Source organism: Fusarium proliferatum, assembly GCF_900067095.1.
Source record: "Fusarium proliferatum ET1 genome assembly, contig: FPRO_scaffold007, whole genome shotgun sequence".
Classification (NCBI taxonomy): domain Eukaryota; kingdom Fungi; phylum Ascomycota; class Sordariomycetes; order Hypocreales; family Nectriaceae; genus Fusarium; species Fusarium proliferatum.
Window position 1 is genome coordinate 670,063 of NW_022194796.1, and position 18,663 is coordinate 688,725.

Genomic DNA, 18,663 nt, shown 5'->3' on the forward strand with positions numbered 1-18,663 from the left:
CAACGGCGGCAGTTCAAGGACTATTCAGTGCCTACCTAGGTAGCATCGGACTGAGGGAAAATGGGCACGGAGTATATCAAAGTACTTAGATGTGAGTCCGATTCTTGTAATGTGGTTTTGTCTTGAACCATATACCTTTTGAAAGCACCAAGTTGACCGGAGCAGTTATGTAGTACCTGCTAATTCAGAGCTTGAATTTTAGAGGAGTGACCTAAGGGGATTATAGCCACTGCGTCCACTGCGTCATGGGCGTTGCGTCACTCTTGACAGCTTTCAGGGATCAATCTCTCATTCGGGCCACAGGTCGGGTCGAAGGCGTTGCACCTGAGCCATAATTGAAGCCCTTCCATTCTTTTACATACCTAGGTAGGTACAGTACTGCAAGTAGGTACCTAGTTCAGCCTTGGGGAATGGGAAGCCAATGCCCGGAGAGGCACATGCAGAGGATAATATGATACACTGATGCCTATCGGGTTCGGTGAATTGAAGGTTCAATGAAAACTCCGCCAGGACCGCAATAGGAACAAGTTCTGACTGAGTGTGCTGGGGTTCTTGATGTTGAGGCTCTGAACTGAACCGAACCGACAGCCTGCATGCCTACCTACTGTAGAGAAGCAGACCATACCTGGAAAGACCCTGCAAAGAACGTTGCATTGATTGCCTCCCGTTACTGCTCACATATCGCCACGACATAATGACTCTTCCATCTTCTCCTCACAACAACGGTCTCGGCTTCTCCTCCGCCGTAACCTAAGACCTAAAGAGCACACCTTCTGCCGCTCCCCGGCTTTTTCAACCAATGGCCGTGCCGAATCTGCCGGATGCTTATCACCGAGGGCCCCGAGCCGACAAGCTAATGACAAATCTTGGACCTGGAGCTCATCGCCTCCTCCACCAAAATTCACTTCTTCTCTTCTTCTGCCCACTGGCTTAGCTTGACGTTTCTTCGTCCTTGCAACTGCCAGACATTCAATTCATAATGTCTTCCAATATCGCTTCATGCGCCCTGCGCTCGGCGGGCCGAGTTGGCTTGAGCCCAGCCTCTCGCATTACTGTAGCTCCTCTGCGAGGTATGGCTCGCGCAGCTGTCGTGGCGAGGCGCACATCACGACGTGGATATGTATCGGAGACCAAGAGGGACAATGCTCAGGTTGAGACGGCTATCAAGCTCGACAAGAAGGCCTTTGCTGACATCCCTCCGCCTGATACTCCTTCCAATGCTAGCGTTAGTCCAATGGCTGGTAAGTGCGTCTTGATCCGCTCCGCCTAGTGAGCGAGATTTTTAATATATTGTGGCTAATCATCCCAAATAGAGGTCCTGAAGCAAGCAGCAGTTATGGATGAGGGCCAGCGCCCCATCTATCTCGACATGCAGGCTACAACGCCCGTCGATCCTCGAGTTCTCGATGCAATGATGCCATTCTATGTCGGCGTCTATGGCAACCCCCATTCGCGAACACATGCTTATGGATGGGAGAGTGAGAAAGCTGTAGAAGATGCGCGTGAGCACGTCGCCAAGCTTATCGGTGCTGATTCCAAGGAGATCATCTTCACCAGCGGTGCCACCGAGAGTAATAACATGAGTATCAAGGGCGTCGCTCGCTTCTTTGGTCGATCTGGTAAGAAGAAGCACATCATCACAACACAGACTGAGCACAAGTGTGTACTCGACAGCTGCCGCCATCTTCAGGATGAGGGCTTCGAGGTCACATATCTCCCTGTTCAGAACAACGGTCTCATCAGAATGGAGGATCTGGAGGCCGCTATCCGACCCGAGACTGCCCTCGTCAGTATCATGACTGTCAACAACGAGATTGGTGTGATCCAGCCTATTGAGCAAATCGGCAAGCTGTGCCGATCGAAGAAGATCTTCTTCCATACTGACGCTGCCCAAGCTGTGGGCAAGATTCCTCTCGACGTCAACGCCATGAACATTGACTTGATGTCAATTTCCTCGCATAAAATTTATGGTCCCAAGGGTATTGGGGCCTGTTATGTCCGAAGGCGACCTAGGGTCAGACTGGACCCTCTTATTACCGGCGGTGGTCAGGAACGAGGTCTCCGAAGTGGAACTCTCGCTCCCTCCCTCGTTGCCGGCTTTGGCGAGGCTTGTCGCATCGCCAAGGAGGAGATGGCTGTAAGTGCTCATAACTTTCTCAACCCTCTCTCTGTACATATGATGAGCTGCTCTACACATGCATGGCTTTCTGAATGGCCCGTGACAAGGCCGGCCGTGTTGATCGAAGCTTCTGTCTGATCTACGATATCTTTCAATCTTGTCTTATTCCCACATCTACGTACATTAGATACTGACCGATTTATAGTACGACACCAAGCGCATTAAATATCTTTCAGATCGCCTGCTCAACGGCCTCTTGTCTATGGAGCACACAACACAGAACGGCGCTGCCGACTCCTTCTACCCCGGTTGCGTCAACGTTTCCTTTGCTTATGTCGAGGGAGAGTCTCTCCTGATGGCCCTCAAGGATATTGCTCTGTCTTCGGGCAGTGCTTGTACCTCGGCCTCACTGGAGCCTAGCTACGTTCTGCGCGCGCTTGGCAACAGTGACGAGAGCGCTCACAGCAGTATCCGATTCGGCATTGGCCGCTTTACCACTGAAGCTGAGATTGACTATGTTCTCAAGGCAGTACAGGAACGTGTCACTTTCCTCCGAGAGCTGAGCCCTCTGTGGGAGCTCGTCCAGGAGGGCATCGATTTGAATACCATTCAGTGGAGCCAGCACTAAGCAAGCTGTGATGATGATGATTACCCGTTCACCTAGAGTTCCATGCTCAGTCTTAGTCACTCTGGATGAATTAAGGACGTTAATGAAGATGGCCGACTGAAGCGAGGCTCAGTTGTGTCTGTATAGCATACTGTAATATCAGAGATACCTCTTTCTTTTACATCTGAGGACGAAAATAGGGAGCAATTGGTCAAGGGGGTTGCAAATTATGGGATGGATCAAAGGACGATAACAGGCGCCTCTCATTCACATTAAGCACCGGGAACGTGCTTTGCCTGTTGGAAATGAAACAAACAATCGGAGTTGAGTTTGGCTTGAGTTCAAGGCTAGAGTCGCACAGAATGAGACACGACCATTCATTATTGCGCATGCCGACCACGTTTTATATTCTAAAATGGTACCATATGTGACGTGATGTTCAACGAATTTTAGTATTTGACAAAGTGACAGTTGATACGGGTCTGGCTTGATGAATGTTGATAATCACATGCGTGCTAAACAGCACTTGTGCATGCTGAGAGAGGGCGTGTAAGATGGCCATTGCTTCGAATCTCGATCTCGACACTCCTGCACAAACAGCCGACATCAAGTGATGGGGTTGATCCAATATTATCACGTTACTCAACCACTCCGAAACGTGGATCGCGACTTCCTGGCGTTCGTGGGTGAGTTCCATCTATGGATGTACAGTACCTGCTGCCTTCCTTTGTTGACGTCATACTTACCTAGGTAGTTCCTAGGTAGGCACCTAAGCTCCTGCCCGCCAACAGCTCCTTCTACCTATGTGCCTCCCTGTGCGCGGCGCGTCACTGCAATTCTCGACAAAAATGACATCATTGTACCACTGTAGTTGCCTTGATGAGATATCTTCCTTCGTGATGGACTTCCTTCAAATTACTATAAAGCGTTCTCCTCTCCCGCCTCTCGACTCAACTTGATTCCTTCATCAACATCTTTGAAATCCAAACACTATCAAGAACCCCATCCTACACAAACACAAACAAACCACAAATCCTACCAACCCCATCAATCAATCAACATGTCTGATACTCCCCAACCTTCCACTCTTAAGTCCGTCGTCGACTCCGCCTCCGGTGCTGTTCAGAGTGCTATTGGCAGTCTCACTGGAAACACCAGCGACCAGGCCGCTGGCGACCTCAAGAAGCAGAAGGCCGAAGCCGAGCATGATGCGTCCCACGCTACCGCCAAGCTCCCCGGTGTCACCCTCTCTGGCTCCGGTGCCGCCGCCAAAGATGACCCCAACCGCACTGAGGGTTCTTGGAACCAGACCGCTGGCTCCGCTAAGGAGGCTGTTGGTGGAATCATCGGCAGCGAGGTAAGATTGATAACTCTAGTCATGCTTAATTTACTAATATGATTGATAGTCCCTGAAGAAGGCTGGCCATGAACAGAATCTCGAGGGTAGAAACCAGGAGGCCAAGGGTCAGCTCAGCGATCTCGGTACTGGCATCAGCGACCGTGCCCAGGGTACTATTGGTGGTGCCGTCTCCAACCTCATCGGCAACAAGGAGCAGGAGGCCCACTACGACGAGCTTCGTGCTGAGGGCAAGACCCGCCAGCGTGGTGTTGAGCACGACATCCAGAAGCAGGCTGAGGCAGAGAGCCGCGAATAAACCGGCAAATCACACACTGGTGCCAGCGCAAGGTGGAAAGCATGAAGAGACCAGAATATGATACCCCAAAGTTGTGGCATGGACGGAAGAGGAAGATCCTACTAGGCACTCCTAATAAACACCATCAATAGTTACTTGAACGTTGCGATTTGTGAACTTTGACAGCCGTGCTCGTTCTCTGATACCGCAATTCCATGCCTTCTGGAGCAAAAAGACTTAGGATCTGGTTCCGAAGCAATAGAACGACTCGGGTAAGTTACTATCAGCTTAGGGCTTTTGTTAGAAGGATCACCTTATCACTTAGGTCCAGGTCTCAAGTTTTCTTGCCTCCATTATGTGCAGCTCACCCTCACACACCAACCCATTACTGCATTTGAGTGCCAAATTACATCGATTGTCATGGCCATATGGGCTTTCCAGCTACAAAAGGACCAAACTTAATAAATATAGTGGTGAGTCCAGAATCTCGAGAAAAAAACTTGCAGTTTTCACCCAAGCACAGGCACTATCATTGTGAAGTCCATGTGCTGTCTCCGAAGAGCTTTGCCTTTATTTCGACATGATTCGTTTGAGTAACTGTTTTGTCATGATCAAAGATACTATGGAGGGGTGTTGTTTCTTACCACCGCAGCAGCTAATTTTCGACTGGTGGCCCTTATGAAAACGCACTTTGCCATGGTTTCCTGATTTACACAATCCGGCACGCATTTGCTGATCTATTATAGACACGAGAAGTAAAGAGCTATCATGACACCTCAACACTGAACGTGGGAGGAGACTCCTCACTTGGCGCCATTGCTAAGAATGCAATTCTTGGATAACGCGTAACCCTGAGCTTCGGTGACTACGAGAAGCTGGAATAGCAGAAGAAGCACCGAGATTTTCTATACAAGAGCATCTCAGGACGGGGACGGGGGGAGCCAGAGCTCTGCGTCTTGTGTGGGCTCCATTCTCTTTTCCTCATGCCTTTGTGCCGTAGTGGTTTCCATTCACCATTTCACTGTGGCACAGCCACATGAGATACCTTGCTATTGCTGCCTCTAGTCACTTGAGTGGTCGTCAGAACGGTCGCATCTCGATTCTGTATTCTAACAAAAGCCCCAAGTGGCGACTCGATATGTGTAGCCCCGGTAGGCTCGCAACCACGTGCTGACGGATGCCTCATTCAACCCAAACAAAGACACATTTAAGATTGATCAATGGGTAACTAAGGGGCAACTAGTGGCCCGAAGCGTGAGCTTTCTTGTCACCTGACAACTCAAACTTACTACGGAAGTGACCTGAATGGAGTAATGATGGATGGAAGCGATATTGAGGAAGTGCAGGTCTGACTGGATCCATCATGAATACACCAGGGATGGGGAATATCAACCTAGGGGTATGAAATGATATAAAAGGGGTTGGGTTTGGTTGGCAGGCCCTGGTTCATCTTATGTAGTGAGTTGTATCATAGCAACCATGAGAGTTTTTCCCGAGTAGCAACGCCCGTAACTCAGATAAGCACAGCAAACAAATGGGTTCCGAGCCGCATCTGAGAAAAGCCCACTAATTCAGCAATGCAGATGCAACGTCCACGGAAGGGGATGGAGTCGAGGCGAATGGATTGGCAGGCTATGGAAGTCTCACAGCGCGTGAAGCCAAAAGAGAGTAGGAGAGCAACTAGCCTGTGAAGTGCGTCTTCTAGGACAAACTACATTTGGTAACTGCTAGAAATAGGAGGGACGAAGGATAGAGTACGCCAGTCTGGATCAAAAGAAGACTGACATTATGATTCACGCGCTATAGTGATCATCTGTCACAGAGATATCTGGCAGTGTATCCTCTCAGATAGTCTCGACCGAACTCCCAAGCACAGCCATGGACGAACAGTTGGGAGGGTCATGGAATTACTAATGACAAGATGACTTGTGTGAGCAAAAGGAACGGGCGAATGTACCGTCAGAGCCAGTGGACGGAACAGAAGGAGGAAGATGAAGAAGATCTTGGCATCAGTCAGACCAAGAGTGGCGAGTACTTGAAGCGAAGGAAAGGTACTTCTGCGATGTCTGCGTAACTTCTCGAAGGCCCCTCCTTGGGTCGAAGACAGGCTCGAGAGTAGGCCCGCATAGGCAGGGATCAAGACTGAGGAGAAAGAATCAAAACACATCTCATCAACATGGATTCAATCTCAGACTCTTACAGTGTGTCAAACACTTTGTCACTGATCGTCTGTCTTCGGGAGAGATGGACTCAAGTTCAGGGATCCAGTTGCATCTATCCCGATGCAGATCTCGTCTAAGGTGGGAGAACGAAACCAGGGATTCTCATCCGTCCGGGTAAACATAGAGCGTCAAGGAGCATTTCGGGGCACGAATGACCAAGTTGTTGGGCTAACACAAGAAGAGAGGCCTATCAGGACATCCACAAAGAGCCACATCATGAGAGTATCACGCCGAGTTTTGACGGCACAGGAACAGTCGACAAGGATGAAGATGGCTTAGATGTTACGATGTAGCCCTCTTGAGCTGCTTGAACACACGGAACCGTCCAGAAAATCAAGGTAAATCCCTCAACGTATTACCGTCGAGACCGGGAGGTGGAGATTATCATGATGCCGAGTTGAAAAGTAAGTCGAGTTTGTGGAGGAGTTGATGCTTCAAGGTGTAGGTATAGATTGTCGTTGATAAAAGTCGGGGCTTAGCTTCATGCACGATTCGTATAGCATACCCTTGTCGCACTTGTCGGCGTGTAAGAGGAGGATCAGGACGTTTAGGGCGATCCAAGCGAGCGATGAGGCTCAAAGATGAAAAACTGACGCATTATCTGGGGGTCATGGCAGACGGCAGAATAGCAGGCTAATCCCTGTCAAATCGCTATACGAATCGTGCATTAGCGTGGTTCTGATGATTGGTCTTGGGAGATTTCTGGGGCAGATGGGCCAGAGGTACCTGATGCCTTGCAGAAGGCTTTGCAGAACAACAAGTACCTCAATTTCGAAGCGCATGGATCGCCTGTCAGACCTCCCCTCTGATTGGCTGTGTCCCCTGAGGGAGATTGCTCCGAACGGCCAACTGCAGCGCGCCAATAGCACAACACGTTTTCTTATTCGGATTCCCCATCGCGAGAATTGTACCTACTACTGTACTTGGGGGACTGCAAGCTGCAACTTTGGGTGTTGTTGGCAACACGCCCCCCCTCCTCCTCCACCAACTTTTTTCCTTTCTCTCCATCTCCATTAAACAATTTGGTTTGTTTTGGGTATCCTTTACTTGACTCTTTTTTCTTTTCTTTTCCCTTCTTGTCAGGATATAGGTGCCATCGCCAAACCTACCAGCAGCGGATACTGTCTGTCTAGGTACCTAATTAGGCATTTTTACTCAATGCCCTGGTCTTTTTCACTCCACGACACTGTCACCGCCCCCTGTTCCTGTGTTTGGCTTTGTTTGCTTTGATTTGCCGTGCCGCCGTCCACAGCTGCATCTCTGGCTTTCAAAGTGCATCCGAGGCGTCCAGTCCGATTGCTTCTTTCTATTGTCTTGCGCACTGTGTCAAAAAGCACAGTCTTGAGTCTGGGTCATCACAGCCTGATTGACGGTTCAGGCTCTCAGGACCTGGCTCCAGCTTCTTAGTCCCTTTCTTGGTTCTGCCTCTGTTCAACTGTCTGTCCATTAGTTATATAAAGGCTCTCCGAGCCCTTCCTTCAAGATGTCTTCAAGATATTCACTACGCCAAACTCCCAGGTTTGTTTGCTCCTCTATCCCTTAATTCCATTTTTTCTATCATGTAGCTAACTTTGCGCCTCCAGGAAGAAGGAACTCTTCGAGGGCATGGTTGAGACCCCTATTCGTCGCTCACGTTCAAATCGCCGCCAGACTTCCCAAACTCTCTCGGACGTCGAAACCGAGTCGAACTCTGCCGCTGAGACTGTCTCGCGACCTACTCGCCGACGCACCGCTAGGTTCACCGAAGAGCTCGACGAGGACACAGATTCCGACAACATGGGGGCTGTCAACAGAGCCTCCAATGGCAAGACCAACGGCCATGCCAATGGCCATTCAAACGGTGATGCCACCAATGGACACGCCACCAACGCCCATGGTACATCCAACGATGTTTCTGGCGCTGCACCTATCAATTCAGTCTTGGAGAAGACCGAGGGCGTCCCTCAAGACCCCAATGTGGTTGATGGCTGGAGGCCTGGCCAGGATCCCAAGATTGACTACTCTGGAGAGTTCGAGTTTGGTGGTTCTTTGGGCACCGCTGCCATGATGGTACTCTTCCCTATCCTCATGTGGTATATGTGGATTGGCGCCACTTACTACGATGGCAAGTTTCCCTCCCGTGCCGAGGGTCAGTCCTGGGGCGAGTTCGCTTCTCACCTCGTCAATCTGGTCTACACTGGTGCATTCCCCCGCCTCCAGGTCTGGGTATGGTATTGGTCTTACCTGATTGTTGAGGGTGCTTTCTACTGCCTTCTCCCCGGTGTCTGGGGCTATGGCAAGCCTCTTCCTCATGAGGGCGGCAAGCAGCTTCCCTACTACTGCAGCGCCTACTGGAGTCTTTATACCACTCTCGCTTGCCTTGCCTTGCTGCATTTCTCTGGTATCTGGCCTCTCTACACTGCCATTGATGAGTTCGGTCCTCTTCTGTCTGTTGCTATCCTCAGTGGCTTCCTCGTTAGCTTTGTGGCCTATTTCTCTGCTCTTTGGCGCGGCAAGCAGCACCGCATGACGGGCTATCCCATCTATGACTTTTTCATGGGCGCTGAGTTGAACCCCCGTTTGTTTGGTATTCTCGACTTCAAGATGTTCTTCGAGGTTCGCATGCCTTGGTATATTCTGCTCATCCTTAGTCTTGGCGCCGCCGCTCGTCAATATGAGCAGTACGGCTACGTCTCTGGAGAAGTTTGGTTCCTCGTCATGGCTCACTTCCTCTATGCCAACGCCTGTGCCAAAGGAGAGGAGCTCATCATCACCACTTGGGATATGTACTATGAGAAGTGGGGTTTCATGCTCATCTTCTGGAACCTTGCTGGTGTTCCTCTCTCTTACTGTCACTGCACTATCTATCTAGCTAACCACCACCCTGATGTGTACCGCTGGAACCGCGGCATTCTCGCTGCCATGTTCGCTGGTTATCTCTTTTGGTACTGGGTCTGGGATAGCTGCAACAGTCAGAAGAACCGCTTCCGCGCTATGGAGAAGGGCAAGTTGGTCCTACGCAAAACCTTTCCTCAAGTCCCCTGGCAGACCATCCACAACCCCAAGACTATTGTCACCCCCCAGGGAACTATCCTGGTTGACGGTTGGTATGGTCTTGCCCGCAAGATTCACTACACTGCGGATGTGTGGTTCGCTGTTTCTTGGGGTCTGATTACAGGCTTCGAGAGCCCCTTTCCCTGGTTCTATCCAGTATTCTTCTGCGGTATGATCGCTCACCGTGCTGCTCGAGATATCACCCGTTGCCGTCGCAAGTATGGTGATGCTTGGCTCGAGTATGAGCGACGTGTACCTTACCTCTTCATTCCTGTGAGTTTCCACCAAAACGTTACTTGAACCTTGATACTAACAATCTTTTAGTACGTTATCTAAGGAGTCGACGAGGCCACACGGGAGCATGTCAAAACTCGCAGCGCCCATGAGGGACACTCTGTGCCCATATATTATTCTCAGTCAGTGGCTCTTGATGCTACTAGGTGTTTTGGTCAGTGGAAATGTGTACAAGGAAAACAAGAACCGGTATGATTCTGGGAGACAAAAAGGGAAACCCACAAACGAAGAGATGACGAGACGTAATACAGGGGGTGTATAAGAAAGCTGTAGACACTAGCCTCTACTGGTTTGTATAAAGTGTCAACTTGCTTTGGGGGTTTTTTAGACTATGTAATCTTTTACTTGCTCGCATTTGTATACTTCTTAAAGCGAGGATACCATAATAAACTGCTGTATTAATACGCTCTTAGTGAGCACTACGCCCTCGGAACACTGATGTCGAGAGGACTTGCCACAACTTGACGTGTACCAGTTGTGTCAGAGCATGTATGATGCCCGCCGTGACCGGTGAAGTATGTGATTGGTAGATGACAGCTAGCTGCATCAGTAGACCTGACGATGTATGAAAAGGGACATATATGTTAAGTTCCGGTACATAAAACAATTGGCAATAGCATACACTAATACTCGAGTTCCCCTCCACTGTCTATGATGAGAAGCCACCCAGAGAGTAACACGCATGTTGAGAGTATTTTACAGAAACCATCCTCCTATTTCGTCCCAGCCCCTCTTCTCCCATAGTAGAAAACAAAAACAGTAGCTCGAGTCCATTATTCCATTGCGCGAAAAAGGGGCAGGTATGAAACCGTGCCAACCCAACGCCAGCGTTCACAACCCCTACTGCACCGTCCATATTTGGGACAAGGAGCAAGGAAGTTGCAAGCGCTATTAGTATTCATACAGTCGACCATACCCTAAGCAGCTCTTATGATTTGAGTTCGATCTTGTCAGGCTGTCATTCAAGGCAAGGCTCCTGTTGCTTTGTTGATTTAGCATACAGCATCGACGTTGGCCTTGGAGTTCATGAGGAGGGCAACGATGAGACCGTAGAGACCTGTTCCATGTTAGCTAATTGGAAATGTCGGATTAAGCACCAGGACTTACCCAAGACTTCGGCGAAAATGAGAATAAGAATCATGCCGACGAAGAGACGGGGCTGCTGAGCAGTTCCTCGAACACCAGCATCACCAACAATACCAATGGCAAAACCGGCAGCGAGACCAGCAAGTCCGACGGAGAGACCAGCACCGAATTGAATGAAACTAGTGTACAGAGGAAGGTCCTGCTTCAAGCCATCGGAGATAAGGACGGAAACGACGAGACCGTAGATACCAATGATACCGGCCATAATGACGGGAACAATGTCTGGCATATATTAGCATCGCGCAGTTCGTGAGGATTGAATCCTAGGAGCCGCATACTCTTGACGATCAAGTCGGGGCGGAGGACACCCATGGCAGCGATGCCAACACCCGACTTGGCGGTACCGTAAGAGGCGCCGAGGCAGGTGAAGACAATAGCGCAGGTGCAGCCCATAGCACCAAAGAAGGGCTAAATAATCGTTAGCGATGTGAAGTTCGATATGGAGTCGATATCGTCGACAGCCTCACGATGGAGGTTTGGGCGTCGCGAGGTGACGTCGACGGCATGGATGACGTGGAGGACTGACCGAGTAAACGGGGCTGCAGAGACGCGCATGTTAGCTTCAATCATGAAGAAGGATGTAGTGCGAGCCAATTTCGATGGCTTTTCGCGTTGCCAGACGATGCCTGAAGCTTCCGATGATGCATAGGGAGCTCGATGATGATGGGGGCAAGGAGGCGCGCAAGCACGTACCAAAGTTCGCTAACCATCTTGACGGTTGTTTATCTGAGGATAAGCAGATATCAATGGGACAATATCGTTTCAGAAGGTGTATCGAGGGATCCGAGAACGAGCTAAGCTGTTGGGAGATGAAGTCGTTGGACAACAGGAATCGTTTGCTTGGGGGTTGAGGACGAAGATGTCGAGGTGAAGGTGTGCTTGTTAAGGTCTCATTCCAGGTTGGCGTCTGGTTGGCGGCAAGGTTTTGCTGTACTCTAATGAGAGGGAGAGGCACGGGGAGCATTACATAATGCACTACGGGGCGGCTGGGTGCTTCGGATAAAAGATGGACCAGCCAGGCCAGTCTCTGACTGGTGAGCTCGAAACAGGAGAAGCGGGACCAGGAAAGCCTCGCAACAGCAAGCCACACAAGGCTCGGCACGCCACATGTGAATTTTTCTGCCGCCTTGGCGCATATTATCCAGCTTCTTCTCTTTTTTTCTTCTTCCTTCTTGACTTTGTCGATATATCGCCAACCACATTCCTCCGCCAACCTCACTTTCAGTCCTCAGGGCGAGCCAACGCAAGGAACCCTGATACTCATACCATCCTGTACGCAGCCTCGACTTGACTATCCTCAAATTCCAACAAGGACCAGCGACTGACTGCCATCGATTAGAAACTTTCCTCAAAAACCTCGGTCTAGTCTTCACAATGTCTGAGAGTGCTGGTATGTCCAATTACCTTGTAGCTCTCTTGTGAATAGTCACTGATATGCCGATAGCCTGGCCCCTTGCCGATCAGAAGCTCGAGCAGGAGCTTCTCGATCTTGTTCAATCTTCTCAGCGTAAGTCATCGTCAACAAGGCCCAGTTTAGACCAATTCGCTAACGCACTTCACAGATGCCCGCCAGCTGAAGAAGGGAGCTAACGAAGCCACCAAGACCCTGAACCGCGGTGTCTCTGAGCTCGTCATCCTCGCTGCTGACACTCAGCCCCTCGCCATTCTCCTCCACCTTCCTCTTCTCTGCGAGGACAAGAACGGTAAGCGCAATCGGTAATTCTGATGCAGTCTGGGTCGATTGCTAACTTGTGCTTGATAGTCCCCTATGTTTACGTTAGCAGCAAGATGCACCTCGGCCGTGCCTGCGGTGTCAGCCGTGCTGTCATCGCCGCCAGCATCACCAGCAACGACGCCAGCGAGCTCGCCGGCCAGATCCGAGCTATGCGCGACAAGGTTGAGCGCCTCGCTATCTAAGATACCCCACGATGAGGAGGAAAGCAAAAGATGGAACACATTTTCGTCTATGGACAGACAGTCCTTGAACGACTGTTTGTTGCTGCTCAGATTTGTTTCCGAATTTTTTATGTTCTGGGCTTATCTGGTGCAATAATTGGTGTATGACATTGAGTCCTCCTGGGTATAATAGTAATATCATCAACTGTCTATCTTGGCGAGACCAAAGAATATCCGAAGCATGTCTGAAGCCCAATACGAAAACGAGCCAAAGTGGATATATCGAAATAATTTCGATATGCGAATGCGATGTCGGCGGCTATTCTGCGCTATGCTATAACGGATGCAGTGAAATGCCAGGTTATGACGTCTCCACCACCGAAAAAAAATGAGTGAGCTGATGCGGTCATACCAAGTGTAGTAATAGCCGCTCGATTCGATCCTTCCCGTGTCTTGGGTGAGCTGCAGCTTGGCCCAGTTCCTCCTGCAGCTTCTTCGCAACCTGTCTCGTCCCTGTCTACCTATTCTTTCTAGATCACCAATCTCTTATCTTGCTTCCCTGTATTTACCTTTGAATGCCTACCAAGTGCCGTCGATAAGAACTACGTGCCCCCCGCACAATGCCAGCCATTGCTCGCAAGCTCCTCATCTGCGCAGCGATTGATGGGCTTATAATACAACCACTCTCTTCCAAAGGCCAACGACCTTTTCAGCCAGTGCGGCTCAAATATGGCGACGCCTCAATCTCTCATGTTCCGCGTGAACATGTCCCTGACGATTCTAAGCCAGATTCTTCTTTTGAAGCTTTTGGAGTGATTGGTATGACACTGGATGGCCCGCGCTTATGACATGTAAGACTCAAGACTGACGGATGCGACAACTGTAGGCATTATTGCAGTCTCGAAGTTAAATTATCTTGTTACCATCACACGACGCCAACAAGTTGCACAAATCTGTGGCCACCCCATCTATGTCGTTACCGAAGTCGCCCTTACACCATGCACATCCAAGGCCGGCGCTGAAGAATCAATAAGGAGGACCTCGGGCCACCTATCACGCCAAGCACAAGACTCGGGGAACGAGAGTGATAGCAGCGATGAAGATGTTGAACTGCCCTCAAGAACGTCAGACGAAGTAGAAGACGCCATTGTTGAGGACGAAGATGCAAGGCCTGGGTCGGCTAGAAGCCGCGTAGCTGAAGATGTCATTCGCAGGAGGGGCAGCTATGGGCGGTTCGCCCAACGTTGGTTCAGTCGAAGTGGCTGGACTCTAGATCAAAAGAGGAATATGGGTTTGAGCAATTCATCGAGCGTTCCAGAAAATAATGCTCCTGCGACTGAGTCATCCTCAGAGGATACACAAGAGGGGCTTGATAAGGTCGTGCCCGAGGAGCCCGAATTATTGCCAAAACTTTTGCGAACCGCCCATGTTCTCTTTGGTTCATCGCGGAGTTTCTACTTCTCTTACGACGTTGACCTCACTCGCTCTCTCGGTGACGGATCGATACCCCCGAACAGCGAGAGCCCTCTCCACAGCCAGGCAGACGAGGTCTTCTTTTGGAACCGTAATCTCCTGAAACATTTCCTATCAAGCGGGCAAGATTCTCTGGCATTGCCGTTGATTCAAGGATTTGTTGGACAGAGGACCTTCATCGTCGATCGTCAGCCTCCCCAGAGCGATGATACGGGCAAAGATTCCGTCGAACTATCTAATCTTCCATCGTCGAAAGACTTAACAGCCTCTCCTCAAGCGCTGAGCTCCAGGGCATCCATAGACCTTCGCTCTTCGGAGAGAAAATATCTAATCACTGTGATATCGCGCCGGTCCACAAAACGAGCTGGTTTGCGGTATCTGCGTCGTGGCATTGATCAAGATGGTTTTGTTGCGAACATGGTTGAAACCGAACAGCTTCTTTCCACACCAACGTGGGATCCATCTTCAAAGATATACTCCTTTCTGCAGGTCAGGGGAAGCATTCCCCTATTTTTCACACAGTCGCCGTATGCTTTCAAACCTACTCCTATTCGGCAACACTCTGAGGAGGCCAACCAAGCTGCGTGCCGCAGTCATTTCGAAAGTCTTTCCAGGAATTATGGCCACTTGCAGATAGTTAATCTCGTCGAAAAACATGGGGTCGAGTCCATCATCGGTTCTGCATATGAGACAGCCGTGGAAGAAATCAACAAGAATGCCAGCAAAGATCAAAAGATACCTTTCGAATGGTTTGATTTCCATGCTGCTTGTAGAGGCATGAAGTTTGAGAATGTCAGCATGCTGTTAAATCAGTTGAGGGACAAGATCGAGAGCTTTGGAAGCACTATTCAAGAGGACGGGAAGCAATTGGCTCGACAACAAGGTGTTTTCCGAACCAACTGTATGGACTGCCTTGACCGAACCAACGTCTGCCAGAGCTCATTCGCAAAGCATATGCTGGAAGTTCAACTCAAGGAGGAAGGCTTTGACATGAGTGCGCAGTCTGATCAAGTGACTGCTTGGTTCAACACCCTCTGGGCGGACAACGGCGACGCTGTGTCAAAACAGTACGCATCGACAGCAGCGATGAAAGGCGACTACACAAGAACACGGAAGAGAGATTATCGTGGTGCATTGAACGATTTGGGTCTCGGTCTTGCTAGATACTACAGTGGGTATGTATTCCAATTCCTCTTGCTTGACGGCTCAACCTCTTGCTAACCAAGTCAGCATGGTGAACGACTACTTCAGCCAAGCAGCCATTGATTTTCTCCTCGGCAACGTAACAGCCAAAATCTTTGAAGAATTTGAGAGCGACATGATGACGAAGGATCCAGCGGTATCCGTCATCAAGATGAGAGAACTAGCCGTCGAACTATGCCAGAAACGAGTTATAGCCGATGAGAAGGAAGAGTTCCACGGCGGCTGGGTTCTCTTAAGTCCTACCACACCTGACGCTATCAAGTCCTGGCCGCTCGAAGAGGTTGTTCTGTTGTTGACAGATGCAGCTCTCTATTCATGCCGTTTTGACTGGAAGTCTGACAAGGTATCTTCCTTTGAGCGTGTCGAGCTCGATAGCATCACAGGCATCAAGTACGGTACTTATATTACCTCCACCATCTCCCTTTCTCACATCGACGAGATTAGGAATGCCGGTTTTGTGGTGACATATAGCCCTGGCAAGAGTGACGTTCGCCGTACTAACACACGAACCTTTTCAAGTCGCGGCGAGATGACAGGTAAGGAGAATGCCACCGAACAAAAGGATGCCAGCATTCCTGCCAGCCTAGCCAACTTGCTTACCAGCAAATCATCGTCTTCTTCATCGCCGAGCATTCGCCGCCTGGTCTTCAAGGCGACAAATGTGGATTCCTCTGTCGCTATTGTGGGTGATGATGGTCCTAAGCAGACAGAGACTCAGCAGGTTTCCACCATTTGCGGTGACATTGAGCGACTGGTGTTGGAGAGACAGGCGGAGCATCCGGGCGATGAGAGGAAGAGGCTTATCGAGACCGGCCCCATCATTTCTCTAGAGGAGGCCAAGAAGAACACAGGACTGTTAGAACAGCTAGGACACTCACTCAAGAAGATGGTGTGGGCTTGATAGATCCCGCCATCAAAGAAACAGCATAAACGATCTATCCCCATATAATACGTTATAAATAATGCAAACCATAGATATCATGATAACTCTCAAACTGGTGTTTTTTCTCAATCATGGCTTTTGTAAGCGGTACAAGTGCATCTGGTAGCGCATATTCTCGAGCGGGATTGGATAAGACAAGCCTTCTGGTAGACGAAACCAGCTGGAGTCGTCCGAATGTAGCTTTTCCCAGGAATACCCAGGCGTTTCGGTTTCTATGAGGGTGTGGTCGAGAAGCCATTTCATAGGGTATCTCTTCTTCTCTGTGCCCAAAGCTGCCTCGGAGTAGCTTCCTGGGCTGTCCACTACAAGGACCAAGCTATCAGATGCTAGGACTTGCCCAAGGTTCTTGAGGAACTTTGTCGTCTTGCCGATACCTGCTGTTGTGTACAGCTCATTGAGTGTGAAGAGAAGAGTCAAGATGATGGGTACTCTGCCATTGGCACATTGCGCTGAAAGAGAGTCCACGTCAAGATCCAGAACATCTCGCTGGACCACGTCCAGTGAAAGTTGATTTTTTCCCAGCAGTGGGTGATTGGCCGCCTGGCGTGCCGTGGATGCATATTTTGAAATAGCCGGAGGGTTGACGGTGCTGGATTCGAGAAGAGAAATGACCCTCGTCCATGGGCCCGAATCGAGAAGAGTCAGATGGCCATCTGTGGCAGTTGTCTGGAGATATGAGGCAAAGGCAACGTGCTCGGCTGCACAGCCGCCTACAGACAACATTCGAAGAGTGGCATTGCGTCGATTAGAGGTACTGTCAAGTTTGAGATCCTGAAAGATTTCTAGTCCAGTCCCTCCAGACTTGTCATTTGCATCATCCTGGGTTGACCCAGCGATCTCTGTATGTGATGCTAAGCGCTCCTTGGTGGTATTTGTGTCATCCTTCGTTTCTTCCTTATCAATCAGAATCCCGTCAAGGTGCTTCTTGATACTGAGAAACACGGTAGCATAGCATAATGCTCGTGTGGGGCTCCATCGAGCAGCATAGGCTTCGAGGTAGTCCTCTCTCCCGAAAGCGGCAGCAAACTCTCGATTAAACAAGGCTTGCTTTATCTCCTGAAGCAACCTTGAGAAATCAGCCGAAGTCAGGACATTGTTGAAAGCACTCGAGAAGATATTGAGAAGACGCTGCTGCTGCTGCTGCTCGCTTTGTAGCGCTGGTGAAGAGGTTTCTAGCGGGGCAGATGATTTCCTGGAGCTCTGCTTTGAACTCGAACTTTGCTTTGGAGGAGCAGTCTTCTTGGAGGGACCGGTTTTCTTGACCATTTTCTCTTCACTTGCATCTAATGCTAGCTCATTGGCTGTATTGATTCGGTGAGTAATACCAATATCGTAGATACCGTCCGCCTCTTGGTGGTGGGATTGTTTGATACTGGGAGAAAAGATCGGACATATTTTACCGATGAGGTCGAAAACCCCCACTTTGGAATCATGGCTGCCCTAAGGTTACTAGTAGTACATAATAAGGTACTACCTTGAGTAGGTAGGTACCTGTATTTCCATTTCTTCCCTTGATGGACGAGGATGGATGGATATGGCGGTGCTTCGGGGTACTGACGGAGCGGCTGGATGTAGGCGGAATTGAATAATGCAGTGTCGTGTTAGCAATCAATATCGTGAATGTTATCATATCACATTCTGTCTATCACAGAAAATTGGTCATGGTGGCTGGCCCTTACGGAGAGTTTTACTCGGGGCCTAGAGTTCTTACATAGAAACATCATATCATTTCATCAGCAGTTACGGCATCATTGATAAACATCAACATAGTTCATCCTTTTCCTCATTGGTTTCAAGAGTGCTACGTCTACCACACCTTTCGGAAGATGAGAGGATGAGAGAACAGCTTGTGTCTTCTCTCCGACTATCGCTCCCCAAAACAAAGTCGGATATGTCACTCAGGTTAGCTCGCTCAACCAAATCATTTGCGGATAAAGCACATCGTGACTTTTGATCCGACTTTTGATCTCTCCCATTAATAAGCGCGCCTGTTAAAGTAACTTGTACGGCATGGTATCCGAAACGACTCAACACCTGGGAGCGATCGGAGTTGCCCCTTCTACCTAGAACCCTTTGTGGGGGTATGGGTATCT

General features: G+C 49.7%; 7 protein-coding genes across 7 annotated transcripts; 5 read left to right on the plus strand and 2 right to left on the minus strand.

Moving 5' to 3' along the window:
* Positions 1-979: 979 nt before the first annotated feature.
* Positions 980-2,747, plus strand: FPRO_07970 (putative Cysteine desulfurase, mitochondrial precursor (tRNA splicing protein SPL1); the record flags this gene model as incomplete). Its single annotated transcript, XM_031233915.1, has 3 exons — positions 980-1,241; positions 1,314-2,137; positions 2,325-2,747. The coding sequence occupies 3 exons, from the start codon at positions 980-982 to the stop codon at positions 2,745-2,747; spliced, it is 1,509 nt and encodes a 502-aa protein (XP_031083705.1).
* Positions 2,748-3,786: 1,039 nt separating this feature from the next.
* FPRO_07969 (uncharacterized protein) lies at positions 3,787-4,381 on the plus strand (the record flags this gene model as incomplete). The annotated part of the gene is made up of 2 exons (XM_031233917.1): positions 3,787-4,083; positions 4,133-4,381. 2 exons carry the CDS (start codon positions 3,787-3,789, stop codon positions 4,379-4,381), a joined length of 546 nt encoding a protein of 181 aa, XP_031083706.1.
* A 3,684-nt stretch (positions 4,382-8,065) lies between these two features.
* FPRO_07968 (putative sterol C-24 reductase) lies at positions 8,066-9,951 on the plus strand (the record flags this gene model as incomplete). Its single annotated transcript, XM_031233918.1, has 3 exons — positions 8,066-8,100; positions 8,166-9,888; positions 9,940-9,951. The coding sequence occupies 3 exons, from the start codon at positions 8,066-8,068 to the stop codon at positions 9,949-9,951; spliced, it is 1,770 nt and encodes a 589-aa protein (XP_031083707.1).
* A 950-nt stretch (positions 9,952-10,901) lies between these two features.
* FPRO_07967 (putative H+-transporting ATPase lipid-binding protein) lies at positions 10,902-11,765 on the minus strand (the record flags this gene model as incomplete). Its single annotated transcript, XM_031233919.1, has 5 exons — positions 10,902-10,966; positions 11,017-11,277; positions 11,334-11,463; positions 11,582-11,594; positions 11,749-11,765. 5 exons carry the CDS (start codon positions 11,763-11,765, stop codon positions 10,902-10,904), a joined length of 486 nt encoding a protein of 161 aa, XP_031083708.1.
* A 664-nt stretch (positions 11,766-12,429) lies between these two features.
* FPRO_07966 (putative 13 kD U4/U6.U5 snRNP associate protein Snu13) lies at positions 12,430-12,972 on the plus strand (the record flags this gene model as incomplete). The annotated part of the gene is made up of 4 exons (XM_031233920.1): positions 12,430-12,445; positions 12,500-12,562; positions 12,618-12,758; positions 12,818-12,972. The coding sequence occupies 4 exons, from the start codon at positions 12,430-12,432 to the stop codon at positions 12,970-12,972; spliced, it is 375 nt and encodes a 124-aa protein (XP_031083709.1).
* A 599-nt stretch (positions 12,973-13,571) lies between these two features.
* Positions 13,572-16,528, plus strand: FPRO_07965 (uncharacterized protein; the record flags this gene model as incomplete). Its single annotated transcript, XM_031233921.1, has 3 exons — positions 13,572-13,770; positions 13,838-15,599; positions 15,655-16,528. The coding sequence occupies 3 exons, from the start codon at positions 13,572-13,574 to the stop codon at positions 16,526-16,528; spliced, it is 2,835 nt and encodes a 944-aa protein (XP_031083710.1).
* Positions 16,529-16,639: 111 nt separating this feature from the next.
* On the minus strand, positions 16,640-17,836 carry FPRO_07964 (uncharacterized protein; the record flags this gene model as incomplete). The annotated part of the gene is made up of 1 exon (XM_031233922.1): positions 16,640-17,836. One exon carries the CDS (start codon positions 17,834-17,836, stop codon positions 16,640-16,642), a length of 1,197 nt encoding a protein of 398 aa, XP_031083711.1.
* Between the last annotated feature and the right edge of the window lie 827 nt (positions 17,837-18,663).